Below are 18,457 nucleotides of genomic sequence, written 5' to 3'. Positions count from 1 at the left end.
TCAAAAACTTTAGAGTTCATGTCCTCAAGTCCAGATTGATCTACCAGCCACATCGAAGCAGGACTAAAATTATATCCGGCTGGGTGCTCTAACAAGATAGGGACTGTGAGTTGGATTATTTATTTGTTGTTTACACACTCAAAGCAAGATCTATACTTGCTACACCTTTAGAAAGTCGCAAATTGCATATTATCATCCTAGTGTCAAATGTAATTATTTGCTATTTTCAATTATTACCATTTTTCATCATTGTATTTTCTCATTCAGAAATCAATAATTGTCCTGTTCGCTTGGCTGATAAGCCATGGCTGAAAGTACTGTTGGCTGATTTGTTGTGAGAGAAAAATATTGTTCGTTGACTGAAAAAAGTATGGCTTATAAGCCAAGCGAACGGGGCGAATATTGATGGATCCAAGCAGCAAAGGAGCATGAGCTGGCACCCACACAGATGGTCTCTACATACTCGCGCAAGCATCATGGACTGGCCCAGGCAGGAGCGCGGCAACGCCGCATATGGTTTCTAGTGGGTAGATGATGCGTTGTGCTTTCAGTGATCGGATGATGCGAGAAACATCACCTACCGCTGAAAGCATAACGCCGTAAAATTTTTGGTATAAATCTAGTAAAATAAGAACACCTGTGCCAAGTCTCGAGAACTTGAACACGATTGGGCTAACCACCTGAGCTAGGCTCAGTTCGCCTCTACAGCTCATCTAATAGGTAATGCTTTTTTTTTTGACCGAACCATCTAATAGGTACTTGAGAACACCAGAAGAGAAAAACATGACTTCATATGTCATGGAAATTTCTTAGAGTTCACAAGATATGTTCAATGAAGTGAATGTGATCTGCTTATAGAATTTCTCGATAAGCAAACTGGGAGTAAAGGTGGTTTAACTTTCATGCATATATTTGGTTCCGACGTCTGAACAACAAGAACAACGTAAAATGAGGCGCTGTTAAAGTGATTTCAAGTGTAATGTAAACATTGTAAAAATCTACTACTAAATCCGTTCCAAATTATAGTTCGTTTGACTTTTTCGACCCCAAGTTTGACCACTCGTCTTATTTAAAAATTTGTGCAAAATATCACTTCTTATGTTGTGGCTTGCTTTATTAACAAAAGTTCTTCAAGAATGACTTAAATTTAACTATGCTTGCACATTTTTTTTTGAATAAGACGAGTGGTCAAACTTAGAGTCAAAAAAATCTAAACGAACTATAATTTGGAACGGATGGAGTACCTAAATATAAATGATTTTATAGTTGACCAGCTACATTATAAGTATGAATCCTTTATATTTCAAGAGAGACAATCGATTGGTTGTGTTTGGAACTAATGTGATTGCAATTCACTGAGAAACTTGCTAATTATTCTCAAACCTTGTTGAGATCTAGCTTTTGTGATATCCAATTCAACATCAATACAAACATATAGATCAAGCCTATTGTACACAGGAAATAAGGATTTCAGCACAAATCTCAAGCCAAATCTCACACCAAATTAGCAAACGGGGAGGTCAGTTGGAATTTGAGTATTATCAATGAGGAGAATATCAAAATCTTCTTGAGCATGTTAAGGAAAAAAATGGACGCATGGATACCCGAAATTTTAGTTACACCTATTTAACTAAAATTATACCAAAATCATCGTTATAACTCTAGCACAAGTTGAGTATAATTCTGACATAAATCTGAATAGAAGGCCTAGGCAATGAGGCGCTGTTAAAAGGCTGAAGTCAACTATATACATGTAACGCCCCAGGCCCAGGACACGGCACAGGCCCACTCTACCGAGGGGTGGACCCCACCTACGTAGCAACCCGCTTACGCTTTTGTCCTCACTTCGCGTAAAACGGTTAACCGAAGGTTACTACGCGTCCTTTGACCTGGCTATTTAAGTTGGTTTGGCTCATTTCCGAGGTGGTACTACTCCGGAGCTACAGTGTTCCCGTGCTACAGTACTCACATCACCTTGCGCTACAGCATCAGCCATTTGGCCCAGCCCACGACCGGCCCAGCTAGCGGGGTCTCACAATACAGTAACCATCAACCTTCAACGTGACGAAGTTCAGCAGAACATTACATAATGTGCGTGCAGTAGTAAGTTTTAGGGATTTGGATGACGTTCCAAATCCAAGAATCTGCCTTTGTCTTTGGATTATAAAAAGTTGGTCCATTCGTTGCTAACTTTGTTTTTGAAATATAAAATTTGTCGATCCAGCACTGCAAGTGCGAAGCTAGAGAGTTTTTTTTTTTGTTTGTGCTGTTTGTCTTCTGCAATTTTTTATCTTTTTTTTAATGGTTCTCTGCAGGTAGGGGCATACAGAAATTAGAACCCTTGTGTTTGAACAGTTTTACACGGCAGACCACAGCTACGCCGTGAAGGTGTCCTGCAAACTAGGCCGACAGCGCTGTGTTGTGGCAACTTTGGATAAAGGAATCTTAGAATTCTAAAATCTCATCCAAACACGTCAGATTTTAGTACATTTTTTAACACAGAGACACAAAATCCAATAAAATAAAACACATCAAATTTTGTATATCTAGATTAATACTTAAAATCCTTTTGTAACCAAACGAGAGCTTCGAGCAAGCAAGATCTGGTCGCGCCCCATCAGTCTCCGAGACGGTGGCATGGGCATCGTGCGTGCCGACGGCCAGGTCCACGGCGCCAGCCGCGTTCCAACCAAGGCGCGGCCGCGCGAGACGGTGCTGCGTGCTCACCGGCGGCATCGCTTGCCGGGTGTGATGCAGGCATGCAGCTGCAGGTCAGCAGCGCGTAGCTATGGGCCCATGAATCGATTCGGTAAGCCGTTCGTTTGGTTGAAATTGAGTGAAAAAATAAGTCAAAGTTAAAATATTATGAAAGAAAAATACTATTTTGATTAAAGAAAAAAAAACTAAATAAATCGACTTGTAAGGTAAGCCTAGCAGGGCCATAGGAAAATAACCTCAACATTGTCAAGTCACACTGATCGGAATAAAAGCGAGACGAGTGGCTGCATGCCTGCATCCAAACACCTGTGCACTGATGCAGACCCTTGCATACTGTACGCAAAGATAGTACTCACGGACAACGACACATACTAACCGTGTCTGAATCCATGGCTAAAGTTCATTCGTCACATTAATGTTTGGTTCTTTAATTGTTTCTAAAATTTATGTCACATCGAATATTTAGATATTAATAAGAAGCTTTAAATATAGATTAATTACAAAACCAATTACATAGATGGAGGCTAATTTTCGAGACGAATTTTTTAAGCCTAATTAATCTGTTATTAACATATGTTTACTGTAGCACCACGTATGGACTAATTAGGCTTAAAAGATTCGTCTCGCAAATTAGTCGCAAGTTATGTAATTAGTTTCGTAATTAGTCTATGTTTAATACTCTATGCATGTGTCCAAATATTCGATGTGACAGAAATTTTAGGAGTTCCTGCAAAAACCAAACAGCCCCTAACTATGAGGACTAAACATAAACTAATTATAAAATTAATTGCACAGGAAAAAACATTGGAAATGCTCATTCTTTCTAGCAGAGTACGTAATGCATGCTGAGAAGCGAGGACGAGTTTAACTATTGCAGAGTACCCTAAACATACGCCGAAGGTAAAACAATGGCGACCGATTCGTACGAGTTCACAATAGCTAGTACGGTAGGTACGTAGATTGTATATTGTACACCAGATCGTTGCTTGGACACACGTTCCGATCTTTCACACGCATGTGTGGCGCTATCGTCCCTTGCTCGCATGGCCGCCACCGCCAAGTTGTGACAAATCCAGATCTCTAAACAAACATCACGCAGGAAACAACAACTGAGATGATGTACTTTAGCACTAAGAGCTACGAACGCTGAAGAAGTCGAGCTAGTTATGCACACGTAAGACAGGACGTTGCCGCCTTGCCGGCGCCGCCGTTGCTTGCATGCGCCGACGAACGGACCGGACGGATCAGCCGCGCACGACGCCCGCTCCCAGCTTGTATGCGGGGCCGTACCCAGTGCGGGCGGCGAGGCCGGCGCTGCCCAGGGCGACGCTGCGGGCCCTGCGCACGGCGGGGCCGCCGATGCGCACGACGTCGTCGGCGCCGAACTCGCACGGCGCGTCCTCGTCGATCCGCCCCACCGCCACGCTCCGGCTGCGGACCGGGACCGTCGTCGCCGCCGCCGAAGCCGCCGCCTGGCGCAGGGACAAGGCGCGGACGAGCTCGTTGAGGTCCTCCTCGTCCCCGCCGCGGCTCCGGGAGAACGTCGCGGCATGCAAGGTCCCCGGCGCGAACCCGCCGCGGACGGCGTACGTGCCCTCGGGCGCCGGCATCCGCCCCGCGCAGGCCGACATCCCGCGCACGTACGAGTCGCACGCCCGCGACAGCGCCCGCACCGGCGCGCCCAGCCACCGCCCCAGCTTGCTGCTGCCCTCCGCCGTCTTCTTGCTGCTCATCTCTCCACTCCTCTGTCCTCCGCCGCAGAGCACGAAGAAAGCCGGCCGGGAACCAACAAGAAATCACAGTGGGAAACCAAGCGATCTGGCAGAGTGGATCGAGCCTTTCAGCCTGCTGATTTTGTAGGAGAAGACACGCAGACCCGCGCGGGCGCTGCGCAAGTCAATGGCGAGGAGGGTGCGAGCGCGTGGGGTTGGACAGCGGACGAGACGATCGATCTCCGGATGAGCATGAGTAGGGGATGATTGTCTTTTACCGGTCATATATATATATAAAGAGAAGGAGGGTTAGTGGCTGCCGCTTGCTTCGTGGAAGCTAGGACACTCTTGCTTGATGGTTGATGCTTTGAACTAGTTGCAGCGCCCATGATTTTGTAAAGGCAAACAGCGAGTGCCGCGGTGGTCAAAGGCGCTGGGGAAAGAAATGTTCAGCAGGACATCGGAACTCCGAACTCGTCAAAGTCGCCAGTAATTTGGCCCAAATCGGATGCACGGGATTGCGGTTTCGGGGACAAGTCATTTTTTTTATGCGCTGCAAATCACATGCTTGTCTTGCTGCCCTGCTTTATCAGGACAAGGAAGAACACAATGGCGCTGGATGACTGGATCATCCAGCGATAGCCAGATTGGATGACTGGATCGTTTTTCTCGTATTTTTCCTGAACATGTCAAGCGATAGCTAGATTGAATTTGTCTGCGTTGTTGGTACGGTCCTCACCTGTCCTTTTACTGTTTCAGTACTCCCATAGCTTAAAACAGTTAAGATAGAATTCGAGTTTGGACTCGAGAATTCTTTGATGCAAACGTGATCCAAATGCATAAAGTTTTAGCTTGCTGACAGTGAAGGCTGGCATCGGCTCCCGCCTTGTACACCAAACTTAGGCTTTCGGCAATTAGCATGAGCAAGCAGAGTTGCACATATTTACACGACACAAGAATCACCCAAAAGTTTCAGTTTCAACAAACTTGTCAGCTCTGGGCTGTTACAGTAACATTACTATTGTAAATTTGTAATAATCTATAGATCAATCAATTTAATACCCGTCAACACACATATATCAAGGTCTAAATTATATCTCTATCTCTACACCTAAAATATACGTAAAGTATCGTCTGTGACCCCTTTCAGTAAAAAAAAGAATCGTCCGAGCCCTTCCGTAGGGAAAAAAACGCCGAACCCGTTTTCGTTTTTAACCGCTCGCCCCTTCAGAGTTCGCAGTGTCGTTTGCAAACCCTGCATGCCCACATGCAAACATGCACAAACAGAAACATCAAATATTATGAAAAAAAAAAACATAGTCTACACCACTAGTTACACTTTACACCAGTACAGTAATGCGCAAGGACTTTCTGTGTGGCGCTAATGCAGCGGTGGCGGCGGCCATGACCAACACAACGGGACTACTGCCCCTTCAGCGCTGTGGCCGTCGCCGCTGGTGCTGATGATGATGCGGACATGCCGGTGATCCTCGACACGGTGTGCGCATGGCGACGCAGACGATAGACGCGGAGACCATCGACGTGAGTTTTGTCACTACCCTGAAGATGATTTGCCAGAACATGACGTGCTCGGGCTTCGGCACCACTGGCTCCCGCGAGGGAAACACCACCATGTTCAGCCTCCGGCAGTGCATGACCTACCTCTCCGGCTCCCCCACGGAACGCCAGCTGTGCTACGCCGAGGCACAGTGCCGCGTGAAGCTGTCGCATTGCCTCCCCGCCGACGGCGGCCGCATCTTCCTCAAAGCCATCTACTGCGAAGTTTCTTGTGCCTGCAGGTAATGCCAACCGGAATCGTCTTCGTTCGCCCCGCTCGACCCTGTCGCAGCGATGCCGTCGCCCCGCTCACTCTGAATCGTCCACACGGACTCTGGACCTCCCTGATATGTGACAGAGGAGGGATCCCCGCTGCCCCATCCTTCCTCGCCGCAGCCAGCATCGCTGCACTTCGCCGGCACTCTGTTTCACCCTGTTCATTTCGGCTGAATTGGCTTATAAGCCATGGCTGAAAGTACTGCTGACTGATTTGGGTGAGAGAAAAACATTGTTTAAGTCGTAAATTATAAATCAGATACGAGCGAATAAGCCGAAACGAACAGACTGAAAACTTTAAGGGACGACAGCATTGGAAGGCCTCATCTGTTTTTTATTCACCTCGGCACGAGGAGGGCGTGCAGCGGCAACCCCGGTAGACGGAGGGTGTGGCTTCACAGTCCTCGACTTCATTCTCGTGCTCTGAGCAGCAGAGCTGCCGTGCTTCCCCGAGGCCACAACAAAATGGTAAGTTCTTGAAACTATAGGTCCACAGTACACTTAATTTTCCTTCGTGTCTCCTAAGGTTTTTTAGACACGGAGCAAGGCCAATGCTAACAACTTTCGACACTAACTCATTATGCTATTTTTCTACTAAATTGGTCTCGACTGTTCCTTTTTAGGCCTCAATGAATTTATAAATAGTTTAGGGGTTCTAATGCAAAAAAGTCTATTAACTTTTATTATTTTCTGAAAAGATCAAATTAGTGCAAATAAGCATGGACAAAAATTAATATTCTCCGTGCAAACGCAAGGGCATATATCTAGTCTCTACAACTAAAACATTTATAAGGGAATCGTCGACCCAGCGTGTGATGCCTCGCTCGCTTGTTCGCTTCCCCCGGCGTGCGATGCCTCGCTCGCTTTTCCGCTTCCCCCGGCGCCCCTCCATCCCCTCCCGCGATCTCGCTCCAATCGCGCTCCCTCACGCGCACGTAGCCACCTCCTCTCCCACACTGCCTCCCCCTCGCCCATGCCGCTGCTCGCCCACGCCTCCCTCTCTGCCATGAAGCCGCTAAGCTGAGGCTACCTGTCTTGCTCCTCACGGCGGCGTCCACCCAGTACGCCGCCGACTCGCCCCTGCCTTGCCCCGCGTCGATGTGCCGCCCGCCCCATCGCTTATCGCGCCGTCCGACGGCCCCATGCTCTTCCCGCACCCAGCATCCCTCTAGATCCCTTCCCTAACTCACCTCCCCGAACCCTAGGGTGTTGCTTCCACCTTCGTCTCTGTAGCGAGACAGCGGTTGCGGACCACAGCCCTGTGGAGGATGAGACACACGCGACCTTGGTGAAACTCGATCCAGATGCCCCGTCTTCCCTGGCGGGCGGGATCGGCCCCCACGACGGGCGAGCTCCCAGGCGGCGGGCGAGCACGCCCCTGTGGCGGCCCTGGCGGACGCCCCTCCAAGGTTACGCGTGTCTCCGGCGACCCACGCGAGCATGGCGAGGGTGGCTCCAGCGACCCACGCGAGCGCCTCGAGAGTTGCTCTGATGGCCGGCTGCATAGGAGGCTACCGCGGCTCTGGAGGCCTGCACACGAGCGAGGAGAGGGCAACTACGAGTCTACGACAGCCTGATTCGTGGGAGGTGAGCAAGGCTCCTGGTAGATTAGTGTTATTAAGATTTAAGAGGATCCATTTATGTTCCTTATTTTTATTATTTTTAAAATACATGTTACTTGATGGCTACCGGATTTTAGCATGGTTGAATCTGTTCATGACAATATTGTGTTGAACAAGTGTATCAAGGACATCATTGCATTAATCAACCAGTAGATGGTTAGTAGCAAGTGGCTATCCACAATTGTATCCACTCTCTTGCATCTTTGTCAGGTAACTTATGTTTGTTTATGTTACAACTGACAACCGAAACCTTCTCAATTGTGTTTAGAGTTCCACCTATAACCCTGATATTAGTTAAGGTGCATTGGTGTCAACTTTGACACTGAAACATGAGCATACTTTGCCTGCAGTTAAGGTGCACAGCACACTGACAGCAGACGAGGGACCCAATGAGCTGCTGCATGATTCTTGTGATTTTTGTAATGCTTCATTGCTGTGAATAAATCTCTAATTAATTCATGCTTTTGTTTTCTTATATGTGGTCATGAGCATAAAGGGGTTGGTGAACGATGATGGACATCCATAGGTGGTTTGAGGGACAACGAAATATCTTTTTCTTGAACTTAAAACGTCATGTCTTTTTCTTGAACTTAAGATCATTTTGCTGATTTATCTGTCTACTTGATAGTATAGATGGCATTCTTTGATTCCTTGGCTGCTACTGTTATTGAAAATTGACTAGAATTGTTCTTTCATTCTTGAAGCAGCGGCATGTGAATATATTTGGTCTACCATTTATTCCTTGACTTGATTCCCCTGTAGGTGCCAACATGCAGGCACTTCAATCTCTTACTTATGGAATGAAAGGTGGAAGCAAAGTCGTGTCGGCAATGAATAAGGTATGTTGGAAGACACCATATTTGTTGTTGTTCAGTATCAACACATCCTCTTAAGGATTTTTTTTTCTGTTTAACAAATTTTTGACTATCTTCTAAGTGAGCTTCTGTATTTCAGTGCACACTCAGAAATGGAACCAATCAAAGAGAGGCCATGAAAGAATTTTGGAAGCACTCAACTCAGCTGGACATGATGGTAATAATATTGAGACCTTGCTAACTTGTTTTTTTTACTTCAAAAAATTCAAAGCTATAACTGTTGTGTTGTCTGTGCATTGCATTATAAAAATATCCGACTATGTATGGGGCTTAAGGTTCCTTCTCATGTATGAATGGTTGATATCAGCTTGAAAATATTGGTGCCGGCATGTCCCCCTGTAAAATCCTTCTCTCATGTCAATTCCAATAAGAGCAGTTGCGGTATCGTAGTGCTCTTTTGCAAGATCCAAGCATATTTTCTGTTTCCAAACGACCACACCATTCTAAATATGTGTTTCCTTAGAGATATGCCTATTTAGTTTGGTCAGATTAATCCACGTTTGGGGCAAAGATTGTTATTTTTGTTCTTCCATTCAAAGATTCAGAAGTACAAATATTGGATTCAGAAGTTTTATATATCTTAAAATTTAGAAAATGTTTATTTCAAAATTTAGAAGATATAAGAACTTACTCTTGCATGCATGTATGTAAAATATCCATGTTTTTTGTAACTCCTGAATGTAAAAAGGAGTGGGGAGCAACTGTATTTGGTTAACTTGATTATAGCCAGCAAACACACACTAATCCTCCATTTGTTGGTTTAATAAATTCTTTGCGTACTTGAATTCACAAATCACAAAGGGGAAAAATGTAGTTCTAGGTGTACCTCTCTACAGTGATTTCCACTTTAAGTTTTTGAGAGTCTAATTGTCCTCAATTCTGCAAGAGCATGCAGAGTTTCTGCATCCAGCATTGAAATCGTTCGGCACCTGTTACCCAAGCTTCCATTGATCCAGGTAAGTCCCGCTGCCATTACCCTTTGGTTCAAGACTCTTAAGTCCTTGTGTTTTGTTGATAAATGAATAATAATAGTGAATAGTCAACCTCATTTATGTCTCAACCTAAAATTGCTTACTCTATACTCTATAGAGAAAACAATTCAGCAAATTGTTCATCACTGATAGCAAACTTACAGTCATCCAATGACTGAGCACACCACAATACACTTCGGCAAATTGTTCTTTTGCCTTCTGTTCTAATGACTAAACCATCCATCTCAGTGCTTGCGTCTTCCATTCTTATATGTGCTGCAACCAACTAGTGTTCTAATAGCCAAAGTCACACCTCCTGTGTTTGCTGCCATGTTCTCTCTAATGCAATGGATTGAATGTTTATTCTCTGCACATAATTAGTGAATGAATGGTATCTATTTTCAGTGGGTGAATTGATTAGAAAAGTTTCCATCTCACATTTATTTTTGTATAATCAGAGACACCCTGGAGCCTAGTAGAGGTTGTGCACACCTAAGAGGGGGATATAAACGTTATGGAGCTGTGATCAAGTACCAAAAGCAACCATAACACCGATGCTGGAAGAAATTTCAAAATAGTTCTGAAGTTGGAGTTGGACATGGTTAATTTAACCAATTTTGTACATGTTTAGTTAGTTATTAATTGAAAGTTCAAAATTACCTTTGTATCAAACTGAACTTTAGATGCTTCACTGCACTTTGTATCAGATAACTCAACTTTAAGATGTTTCATTACAGTCTTAGTTCAGAGAATGACACTGTCATCTCTTCTCATTGTTATGAGCAAATTGGTTTTTTCATTATCATATGAGAAAAAGCTGTGAGCATGTGAAACATATAGTTAGTTATTCAAATGGATACCCACATTAGCTTTGCATGATGCTTTGGCAAAAGAACAATTTTAGTGTATTTTTGGTGCAAGCGGTAGAGTCTTACCGCCTATGACCAGAAGGTCCCGGGTTCGAGTCACGGTCTCCTCGTATTGCACAGGTGAAAGGTCCTAATATGACTAGAGGAGGGTGAATAGCTTATTTAAAAATCTACAAATCAACTAGAGCAATTTGATTAGTATAACAAATAGCGAAATGCAAACTTGCTCTAGCTCTACAAAGGTTGCAAGCCACATATCCAACAATTCTAGTTGTTATGATCTCTAGACACAATTTTCTATGTCACTACTTACTAAGAGCTCTCACACTTGCTACACTAAAGAGCTCCACTAGATGAACTTAAAACAATAAAGCAAGCTCTCAATTCTAATTACACTAAAAAGCTTGCTACAACTAGTTTGCAAGAATATAAATAAGTGAGTAGGGTTATTATACCACCGTGTAGAGGAGTGAACCAATCACAAGATGAATACTAAATCAATCACCGGGAGAATACCAAAGGGCAAGAGACAACCAATTTTTCTCCCGAGGTTCACGTGCTTACCGGCACGCTAGTCCCCGTTGTGTCGACCAACACTTGGTGGTTCGACGGTTAAGATGTGTTGCACAAACCTTGTCCACACAATTAGATACCGCAAGAATCTACCCATAAGTGAGGTAACTCAATGATACGAGTAATCCACTAGAGTTACCTTTCGACGCTCCGTCAAGAAAGGCACCAGACCCCTCACAATCACCATGATCGGAGCCAGAGATAATCATCAACCTCCGCTCAACGATCCTCGCTGCTCCAAGCCATCTAGGTGGTGGCAACCACCAAGAGAAACAAGTGAATCCCGCAGCGAAACACGAATACCAAGTGCCTCTAGATGCAATCACTCAAGCAATACACATGGATTCTCTCCCAATCTCACAATGATGATGGATCAATGATGGAGATGAGTGGAAGGACTTTGGCTAAGCTCACAAGGTTGCTATGTCAATGTAAATGGCCAAGAGGGTGAGCTTGAGCCGGCCATGGGGCTTAAATAGAAGCTCCCACGAAATAGAGCCGTTGGGCTACTCACTGCACTAAACACGAAGTGACTGGACGCTCCAGTCATATCGACTGGCTGTAGGACCCCAGCGTCCGGTCGTGCGATGCACGTCATGTGTCCCTTCTCTTCAAATACTGAGCGCCCGATCCCAACAGTTAAGTGATGACCGAACGTGCTGTTGCGAAGTGACCGGACGATGAACCTCAACGTCCGGTCGTTTCCAGTAAGCATCTAGAAGCAAGAAATCACGACCGGACACGTCTGGTCATACTCGACCGGACACACCCAGTGTCCGGTCACTCAACGTCATCATACGTCAGACTGACCGGACTCATGCCCTGAGCGTTCGGTCAGTTTTCACGCCAGCGTCCGGTCATGAGACCAAAACAGCGCGCCCTCGACTGCCACTGGCTGGACGCGCCGGTCCAACCGAGACCAGTGTCCGGTCACTTACAGTGACCTCCGTCTTTTCTATATAGAGCGCCGGTGGCACCGTCGGACTATCCGTACTCTACGGGCGGACACTCCGTCGGTGAAGTTTCTAACCCTTGCTCAAATGTGACAACCATTAAGTGTATCACCTTGTGCACATGTGTTAGCATATTTTCACAAATATTTTTAAGGGTGTTAGCACTCCACTAGATCCTAAATGCATATGCAATGAGTAAGCATCTAGTGGCACTTTGATAACCGTATTTCAATACGAGTTTTACCCCTCTTAATAGTACGGCTATCGATCCTAAATGTTATCACACTCACTAAGTGTCTCGATCACTAAAATAAAATGGCTCCTACTATTTATACATTTGCCTTGAGCCTTTTGTTTTCCTCTTTCTTCTTTTTCAAGTTCAAGCATTTGATCATCACCATGCCATCACCATCACCATAATATTTACCATTGCTTCATTACTTGGAGTGGTGCTACCTATCTCATAATTACTTTGATAAATTAGGTTAGCACTTAGGGTTTCATCAATTAACCAAAATCAAACTAGAGCTTTCAACAGGCGAGGGTAAGGCTTGTCACTGACACCCTTTTTCAGACCCTACACAGAGTGGGGGCTCTCTGCACTGAGTATGCCATTTTTAATGTATTTTTGGTGGTGCCATTTGAATATCACCCATACATATACAAGTGTTCTCCCGTTGCAACGCACCCATTAATTTTGCTACTATGTTCTACGGAGTAAATTCTAAATTATTTTTCTAACGGTACACGGTATCGTAGCAGATTTTCCTGTTTTCATCGACTGACATGACCTGACCGGCCGACCCAATCCAGGAGCTTTTACATTTTTACCATTATAAAGATTGGCACTCATCCGAATATCACTCTTAGAATGACACTTATAACTTTACCAGATAAGAGAAGTTTTAGTTTTAGATTTACCACATTTGCGCATGTGGCATGCCACGCCAGCTCGACACGCTGTCGCCTAGTCAGCCTGAGCACGTAAAATGTCGTTGCTACCTCTACCTTGCTCCTCTCTCTCCATCCCTGATAGCTGGGTCCCGCGGCATCTGTCAGTTTCAGGTGGACCCCACTCGTCAGCTTTGTCTTCCAGCTTCAGCACCTGGATGGGAGACAGCTCGCCGGAGCTCCATCGCCCATGGCCAGAGCTCCATCGCCCAGCGCCCGGATGTGGCACGCACCACAGGCTCGGCACAGCCTTCACGCCCAGCTCGTCGAAGCAGCTGCTCCCCATGTGAGCTCCCCAGCGGGTGAGCCACCACCTCGGCCTCCCTCTCTGCGCGCTCGTGAGGCCGTGGCGGAGCTGCTGCTCGCACGTGCGCCGACGAGGCCGCAGGGGAGCTGCTCGCGCCCGTGCCGGCGAGGCTACGGTAGAGCTGCTGCTCGCGCGCCTCCTCCTCGGCTTCCTCACGCCATGCTGCTCCGAGCTCTGTGGTGCGTCCGCACTGGCCGTTGTGTGGGTGCGGCGTGCGCCTGTGCGTCCGCCGGCTGCCCGTCCGGAGCTGGACACCAGTCACCACTATCCTCCTTGGCTCCCTGCTTGTGACATGTGAGCACCTTTGGAGTCTTGTCTTGACTCGTGAGTGGTGACTCCCTATCTTTCTGTCCTTGCCGCCGGATAGATTGGCCGATTGGCTGTCTCCCACCCAGGTGTTGGAGTTGGAAGACGAAGCTGACGAGTGAGGTTCACCTAGAAGTGACAGGTGCTGCGAGACTCAGCTATCGGGAATAGAGAGAGAGGAGCAAGGTAGGGGTAGCAACGACATTTCATATGCTCGTGCTGACTAGACATCAGCGTGTCGAGCTAGCGTGGCATGCCACATGTACAAATATGGTAAATTAAAACTAAAATTTTCTCAAATGTGGTAAAGTGGTAAGCGTAAAAATGTAAAAGGCCCCCAACCCGCGGCTCTCTTTCTCGCACGCACGCTCCGGCGCCATGTCGTGGCTCGCGCGCTCCATCGCGGCCACCCTCTCCTCGCCGCGCGGCTCCGACGCCGACGAGGCCGACTCCGACTCCGACCCCGCCTCCGCACAGAGCGGGGCAGGGCCGGAGGAGGAGGAGTCCTCGCCGCGCGACCGCAGCCCTAACGTGGGCCCTCTGGCCGGGGAGCCCGAGCAGCCCGGCACGCCGAGCCGCGGCGTCAAGGACGACATCTCCGAGCTCACCGAAACGCTCACCCGCCGCCTCTGGGGCGTCGCCTCCTTCCTCGCACCGCCCCCGAGCCCGCCGGAGGCCTCCACCCCGCGCGCCGCGACTCCGGCACAAGGGGAAGAGGAGGGGATTGAGGACGGGGAGGATGCCACGGTGCTGTCCCCCCGGATTGCGGGGATACGCAGCGATCTGGCAGAGATAGGCGGAAGGGTGCGGAGCGGCTTCTCGATGCTGCAGAACAACTTGGCCGTCGCCGAGATCTCCAAGATCGCCTCGTCGCTCCTGCCGTTCGGGCAAGGGGAGGCGGACGAGGGGGACCCCGTGCCCGGCGTCACCGAGGAAGTGGTGGTGTTCGTCAGGCACATCTCCACGCGGCCAGAGACATGGCTCGATTTCCCCCTCTTCATCAGCGAGCGCTATGCAGATGGTATGAATTAAGGGCCTGCTAGTGGTGTGATTTTTCAAAATCACGGTGCATTTTGATGAAATAGTGCGCTTTCCATACATGTATACTCTACTTAAGCATTTGGTCGCTATTGACGCGGAAGGGAAGTGATTGGAGGGGGAAAACTTGGTTCAGAACTAATGATTGATTTTTGAAAGATAATTAATGATCGTTAGATTCTTTCACTTAATTTTAATGAGGGGGATTGCTCCTGCTATTCCTCATAAGTAAATAGAAAAATATTTATTGGATTGTAGTATGTCATTGATTTGATCCTTAAGTGGTACAAATTACTTCTGCATATTGTTGACAGCAAAAATGTAACCTAATTAGCGTCAACACATATCTTTTGCACAAAACAGGGCATCCCATAGTGATTACATTTGTGAATGTTGCTTGACAAAGAGTACTAGTAATTAGGTCTCAAATTTTACGTTCCAGGTCGTTGAAAGGCACTCTGAAGTTAGCATCTTTGCTTCAAGATTCTGTGTGGTTAGATTTTTTATGTTACTGAGGGAAGAGAGGGTATAAGAGTGGTAGATGCTTCAGTTTTGTTGGGCTTTTAGTTTAATGTCACAATTCTTTACAGATTTTGAACAATAGTATGAATTACCTATGGACGCTCTGAATTTCTTCTAACATCATTGGTGATAGCATGCTTGGATGTAACTGAAACCTTCTAAACTTAGGTTTCAGGAACTTTCACATTGTAATTGACCTTTGATGAATGTTCAAGTACCCATAGTTTCTGGTTGGAACTTGGAATGCTTTGTTATACTGCATAGGTTTTCTAATAATTTTATTTATGATCAGTGAACAACTGAACATGGATGTATTCTGTATTTGGTTACTGGTACTATTGGCTGTTGAGTTAGTTTTGCCATGACCCAGCAATATATCGTTTAATTCGCACTTTTGAGAATGGCCCGGTTCACTTGACTAGTTTAGTTCTATGCAAGTAATGAAATAGGTCTAGGCTGTTACTCTGGAATTGGAAAATATCATCATGCAATTATGCTTGAGTAGTTAAGTGTTAAGTGTTACAGTTATGGGTTACCTATATTGGCTGTAGGCTTATACCTGCTAGCCTATATTATTCTACTTTCGCTTTGTATGACAAAAGTTGAAAGGAAAAGATTAAGTTTGCAATCTGGACAGCGTAATGTACAGCATGTAATCACATATTAAAAAGGGTGTACCCAGTGCAGAGAGCTCCCGCTTTGTGCGGGGTCTGAGGAAGGGTGTGAGTGGCAAGCCTTACCCTCGCCTGTGCAATGCGAGGAGACCGCGACTCGAACCCGGGATCTTCAGGTCACAGGCGGTAAGACTCTACCGCTTGCACCAGGCCCGCCCTTCTTAATCACATATTAAAAGCTTGTTAAATATCTTTTCGTTGGTAGAACTTGATTGGTCAAATAAAGTTAATTTTGTAAGCATCATTACTTGTTTCATAGAATGAATGTGGTACCAATCTCCCTGGGGGTCTGGTTTGAGGAGCACAATGCCATTAATATAGTACTTTGTAACCTGATGGGAAGTAAAACTTTCTTTGAAAATCAGGTTGGGAGCATATAATTTATGGATGAGAAATAATCAAAATGTTAATGGATCAAATCATCAAATTACGATTCTGCATCCTGCACTATGATATGTAATATGTAATACTATTTCCATGAGCAGGGAGTACCTTTCAACAAATTTGTTGTCCGCATGAGTGCTTTGTGTTTTATTGATCACAGGAAGAAATTCCATTGCTATATGGTTTGTGTTCCAGTTGTAAATATTTTCTGGAATAAGTAGATTATGTCCTATGTTTTCCTGTTTACTCATATCTTCCTTAGATTTTTATCCTTGAATGGTTCGCCTGAGGCTGTATCTTTTTTCTTCCAAAGTGCATTCAAAGTTTGTGTAATGGACCTCATTGTTTTCCTATATCCCATCATTGTGTCTTACACAGTTTCTTTCTTTCTTCAGATTTTGAACTGTCAGATGCTCAATACGTGCATGCACTGTCTATAGAGCACCTTGTGCCAGGCTTATCAGATTTAAAGGTTCAGATTTTCTCTACTGATATGACTGAAGCATGTTTCTGGAAGATCTACTTTGTGCTTTTGCACTCGAAACTCAATAAGCAAGATGCTGAACTTCTTTCAACGCCACAGGTATTATACTGGATCATCTGGAGTATATATTATCTTCTGTGACCCATTTTTTTTTATATAATTAAGGATTTCTGTGCTATGCCTATTGCAAGGGATGAGAGGGTTAGTAAATAAATAAGTAAACTTTTACCAGTTAGTTACAGTTTTGCTTTGCATGTTGTAGAACAACATAGTCTGCTTCTTTCCTTATCTTTCATTTTTTTTGGGCCATGCTTTTGCTTTGTTTCCACCTATGTTTATAAGGGACCTTAATGATCTTGTTATCTACACAGATCCTAGAAGCAAGGGAGCAGTTGTTGCAAAGTTTACAGTCTCAGAATAGGAGGGGATCCAAGGTTCCTGGTGAATCATCAGAGAGTTTGAATGCGTCCACTGCTCCTGCCGAAGAGAAGGTGATTGAACCTTCAATCATCCAAGATAAAGCCGATACTCCAGAGAAATCATCGTTTGAAGAACCTTCTTCTGATATCATGCCCGGAATCCTGTCCAGAAAATTCCCAATTTCAACCACTGAAGTGGAAATGGTTGACAAGTCAGTGGTTGAGGAAGAGTTGGCAGTGACAAAGGAGAGCAAGGCTTCACCCGAGTCCAAGCTTCGCTTTGAGACTGACGAAGAGGAAGTTGACGAATGGCCTGACGACGACCCTACCGATGAATGGCCTGATGACGATCCTACCGACGAGGTTGGCCAGGCAGGCAACAGAGCTTCACTAGGGCGGGAGGAGGACGTATCATTCAGTGATCTGGAGGATGACGAGGACGACGATGATAGGAATAGAAGGGATGGGCAATAGGCAATAGCCAAGTTGGCAAGGTAAGCTCATAGTCTGGTCCTGGCGCACAATCATGATGATCCCCGACACTCCGCGCAACCACATGCTGGCTTCATTGGAGTAGTAGGGCCGAGATCACATCCAGGGATCATTGCTTTGTTATTATTAGAGTCCTGAAGTAATGAATCCAAGCAAGCAGCTCGGTCTTGATACTCCCTGATGCGGAATCGTATTAATAAGCATGTCTCTTGCTGCCCGTGTTAGTGCTAATGGCAAGTACTGCATTCTGCATCTGTATTATTGGCCCCGTCCTGTAGCTTGTACATAGAGAGCGCTCCTGGTTGGGCCTCGTGTAAACCTACTACCACTATGTCGATCTGAGTTTCGTTCTCGCTGGTCCATTTCATACAAGCAAATAATTGAGATCTGAATAGCTGATCTTGATGAAGATTGGCAACTGTGTCTACTCATGATATTTACAATCGGTGTTCGGCAAAGCTATCGTGGCCTGTTGATTCTGGGCTGCATCAAGCATTCAAGCCCCTTGATTTCTTTTTATCCCCAATTGAAACATAGCCAGAATCTGACGTTTGATGGTCCTGAGTCCTGACAGCGCGTTAGCCACGCAACGGCGAACGCGAAGCAAGCAGTGTCCGTCGGCTTGGACACAGGGCTCGGTGCAAAGGCCCGGCGCCGGCAGCAGCGAGGCGAGGGGACGCGCCGCGGGGGATGGCGGATGGCGCTCGTGGCGTGCCATGTTCTGCGTCAGAAACCGCGCGGTCAGAATCGAGTC

The 18,457-nt window shown here is 46.1% G+C and overlaps 2 protein-coding genes across 2 annotated transcripts; one reads left to right on the top strand and one right to left on the bottom strand.

Annotated features, from left to right (window-relative positions):
• Positions 1-3,678: 3,678 nt before the first annotated feature.
• Positions 3,679-4,685, bottom strand: LOC136519042 (uncharacterized). Its single transcript, XM_066512717.1, has one exon. It carries the CDS (start codon positions 4,449-4,451, stop codon positions 3,963-3,965), a length of 489 nt encoding a protein of 162 aa, XP_066368814.1. The 5' UTR covers positions 4,452-4,685; the 3' UTR covers positions 3,679-3,962.
• Positions 4,686-14,008: 9,323 nt separating this feature from the next.
• LOC136516416 (uncharacterized) lies at positions 14,009-18,091 on the top strand. Its single transcript, XM_066509803.1, has 3 exons — positions 14,009-14,711; positions 16,704-16,891; positions 17,164-18,091. The coding sequence occupies exons 1-3, from the start codon at positions 14,069-14,071 to the stop codon at positions 17,683-17,685; spliced, it is 1,353 nt and encodes a 450-aa protein (XP_066365900.1). The 5' UTR covers positions 14,009-14,068; the 3' UTR covers positions 17,686-18,091.
• Positions 18,092-18,457: the final 366 nt, after the last annotated feature.

This window comes from Miscanthus floridulus, chromosome 17 (assembly GCF_019320115.1).
Source record: "Miscanthus floridulus cultivar M001 chromosome 17, ASM1932011v1, whole genome shotgun sequence".
Taxonomy (NCBI): Eukaryota; Viridiplantae; Streptophyta; class Magnoliopsida; order Poales; family Poaceae; genus Miscanthus; species Miscanthus floridulus.
Note: the sequence above shows the minus strand (reverse complement) of the source record. Positions and strands in the feature narration are given on the sequence as shown.

What these genes read in the sequence shown, in the direction of transcription:
- LOC136516416 (XM_066509803.1), top strand. Translation starts at nt 14,069, where the DNA reads ATGTCGTGGCTCGCGCGCTCCATCGCGGCCACCCTCTCCTCGCCGCGC. An exon ending in CAGCGAGCGCTATGCAGATG is followed by an intron (nt 14,712 to 16,703) that starts GTATGAATTAAG and finishes TTCTTTCTTCAG; the next exon opens with ATTTTGAACTGTCAGATGCT. An exon ending in AACTTCTTTCAACGCCACAG is followed by an intron (nt 16,892 to 17,163) that starts GTATTATACTGG and finishes TTATCTACACAG; the next exon opens with ATCCTAGAAGCAAGGGAGCA.
- LOC136519042 (XM_066512717.1), bottom strand. Translation starts at nt 4,451, where the DNA reads ATGAGCAGCAAGAAGACGGCGGAGGGCAGCAGCAAGCTGGGGCGGTGG.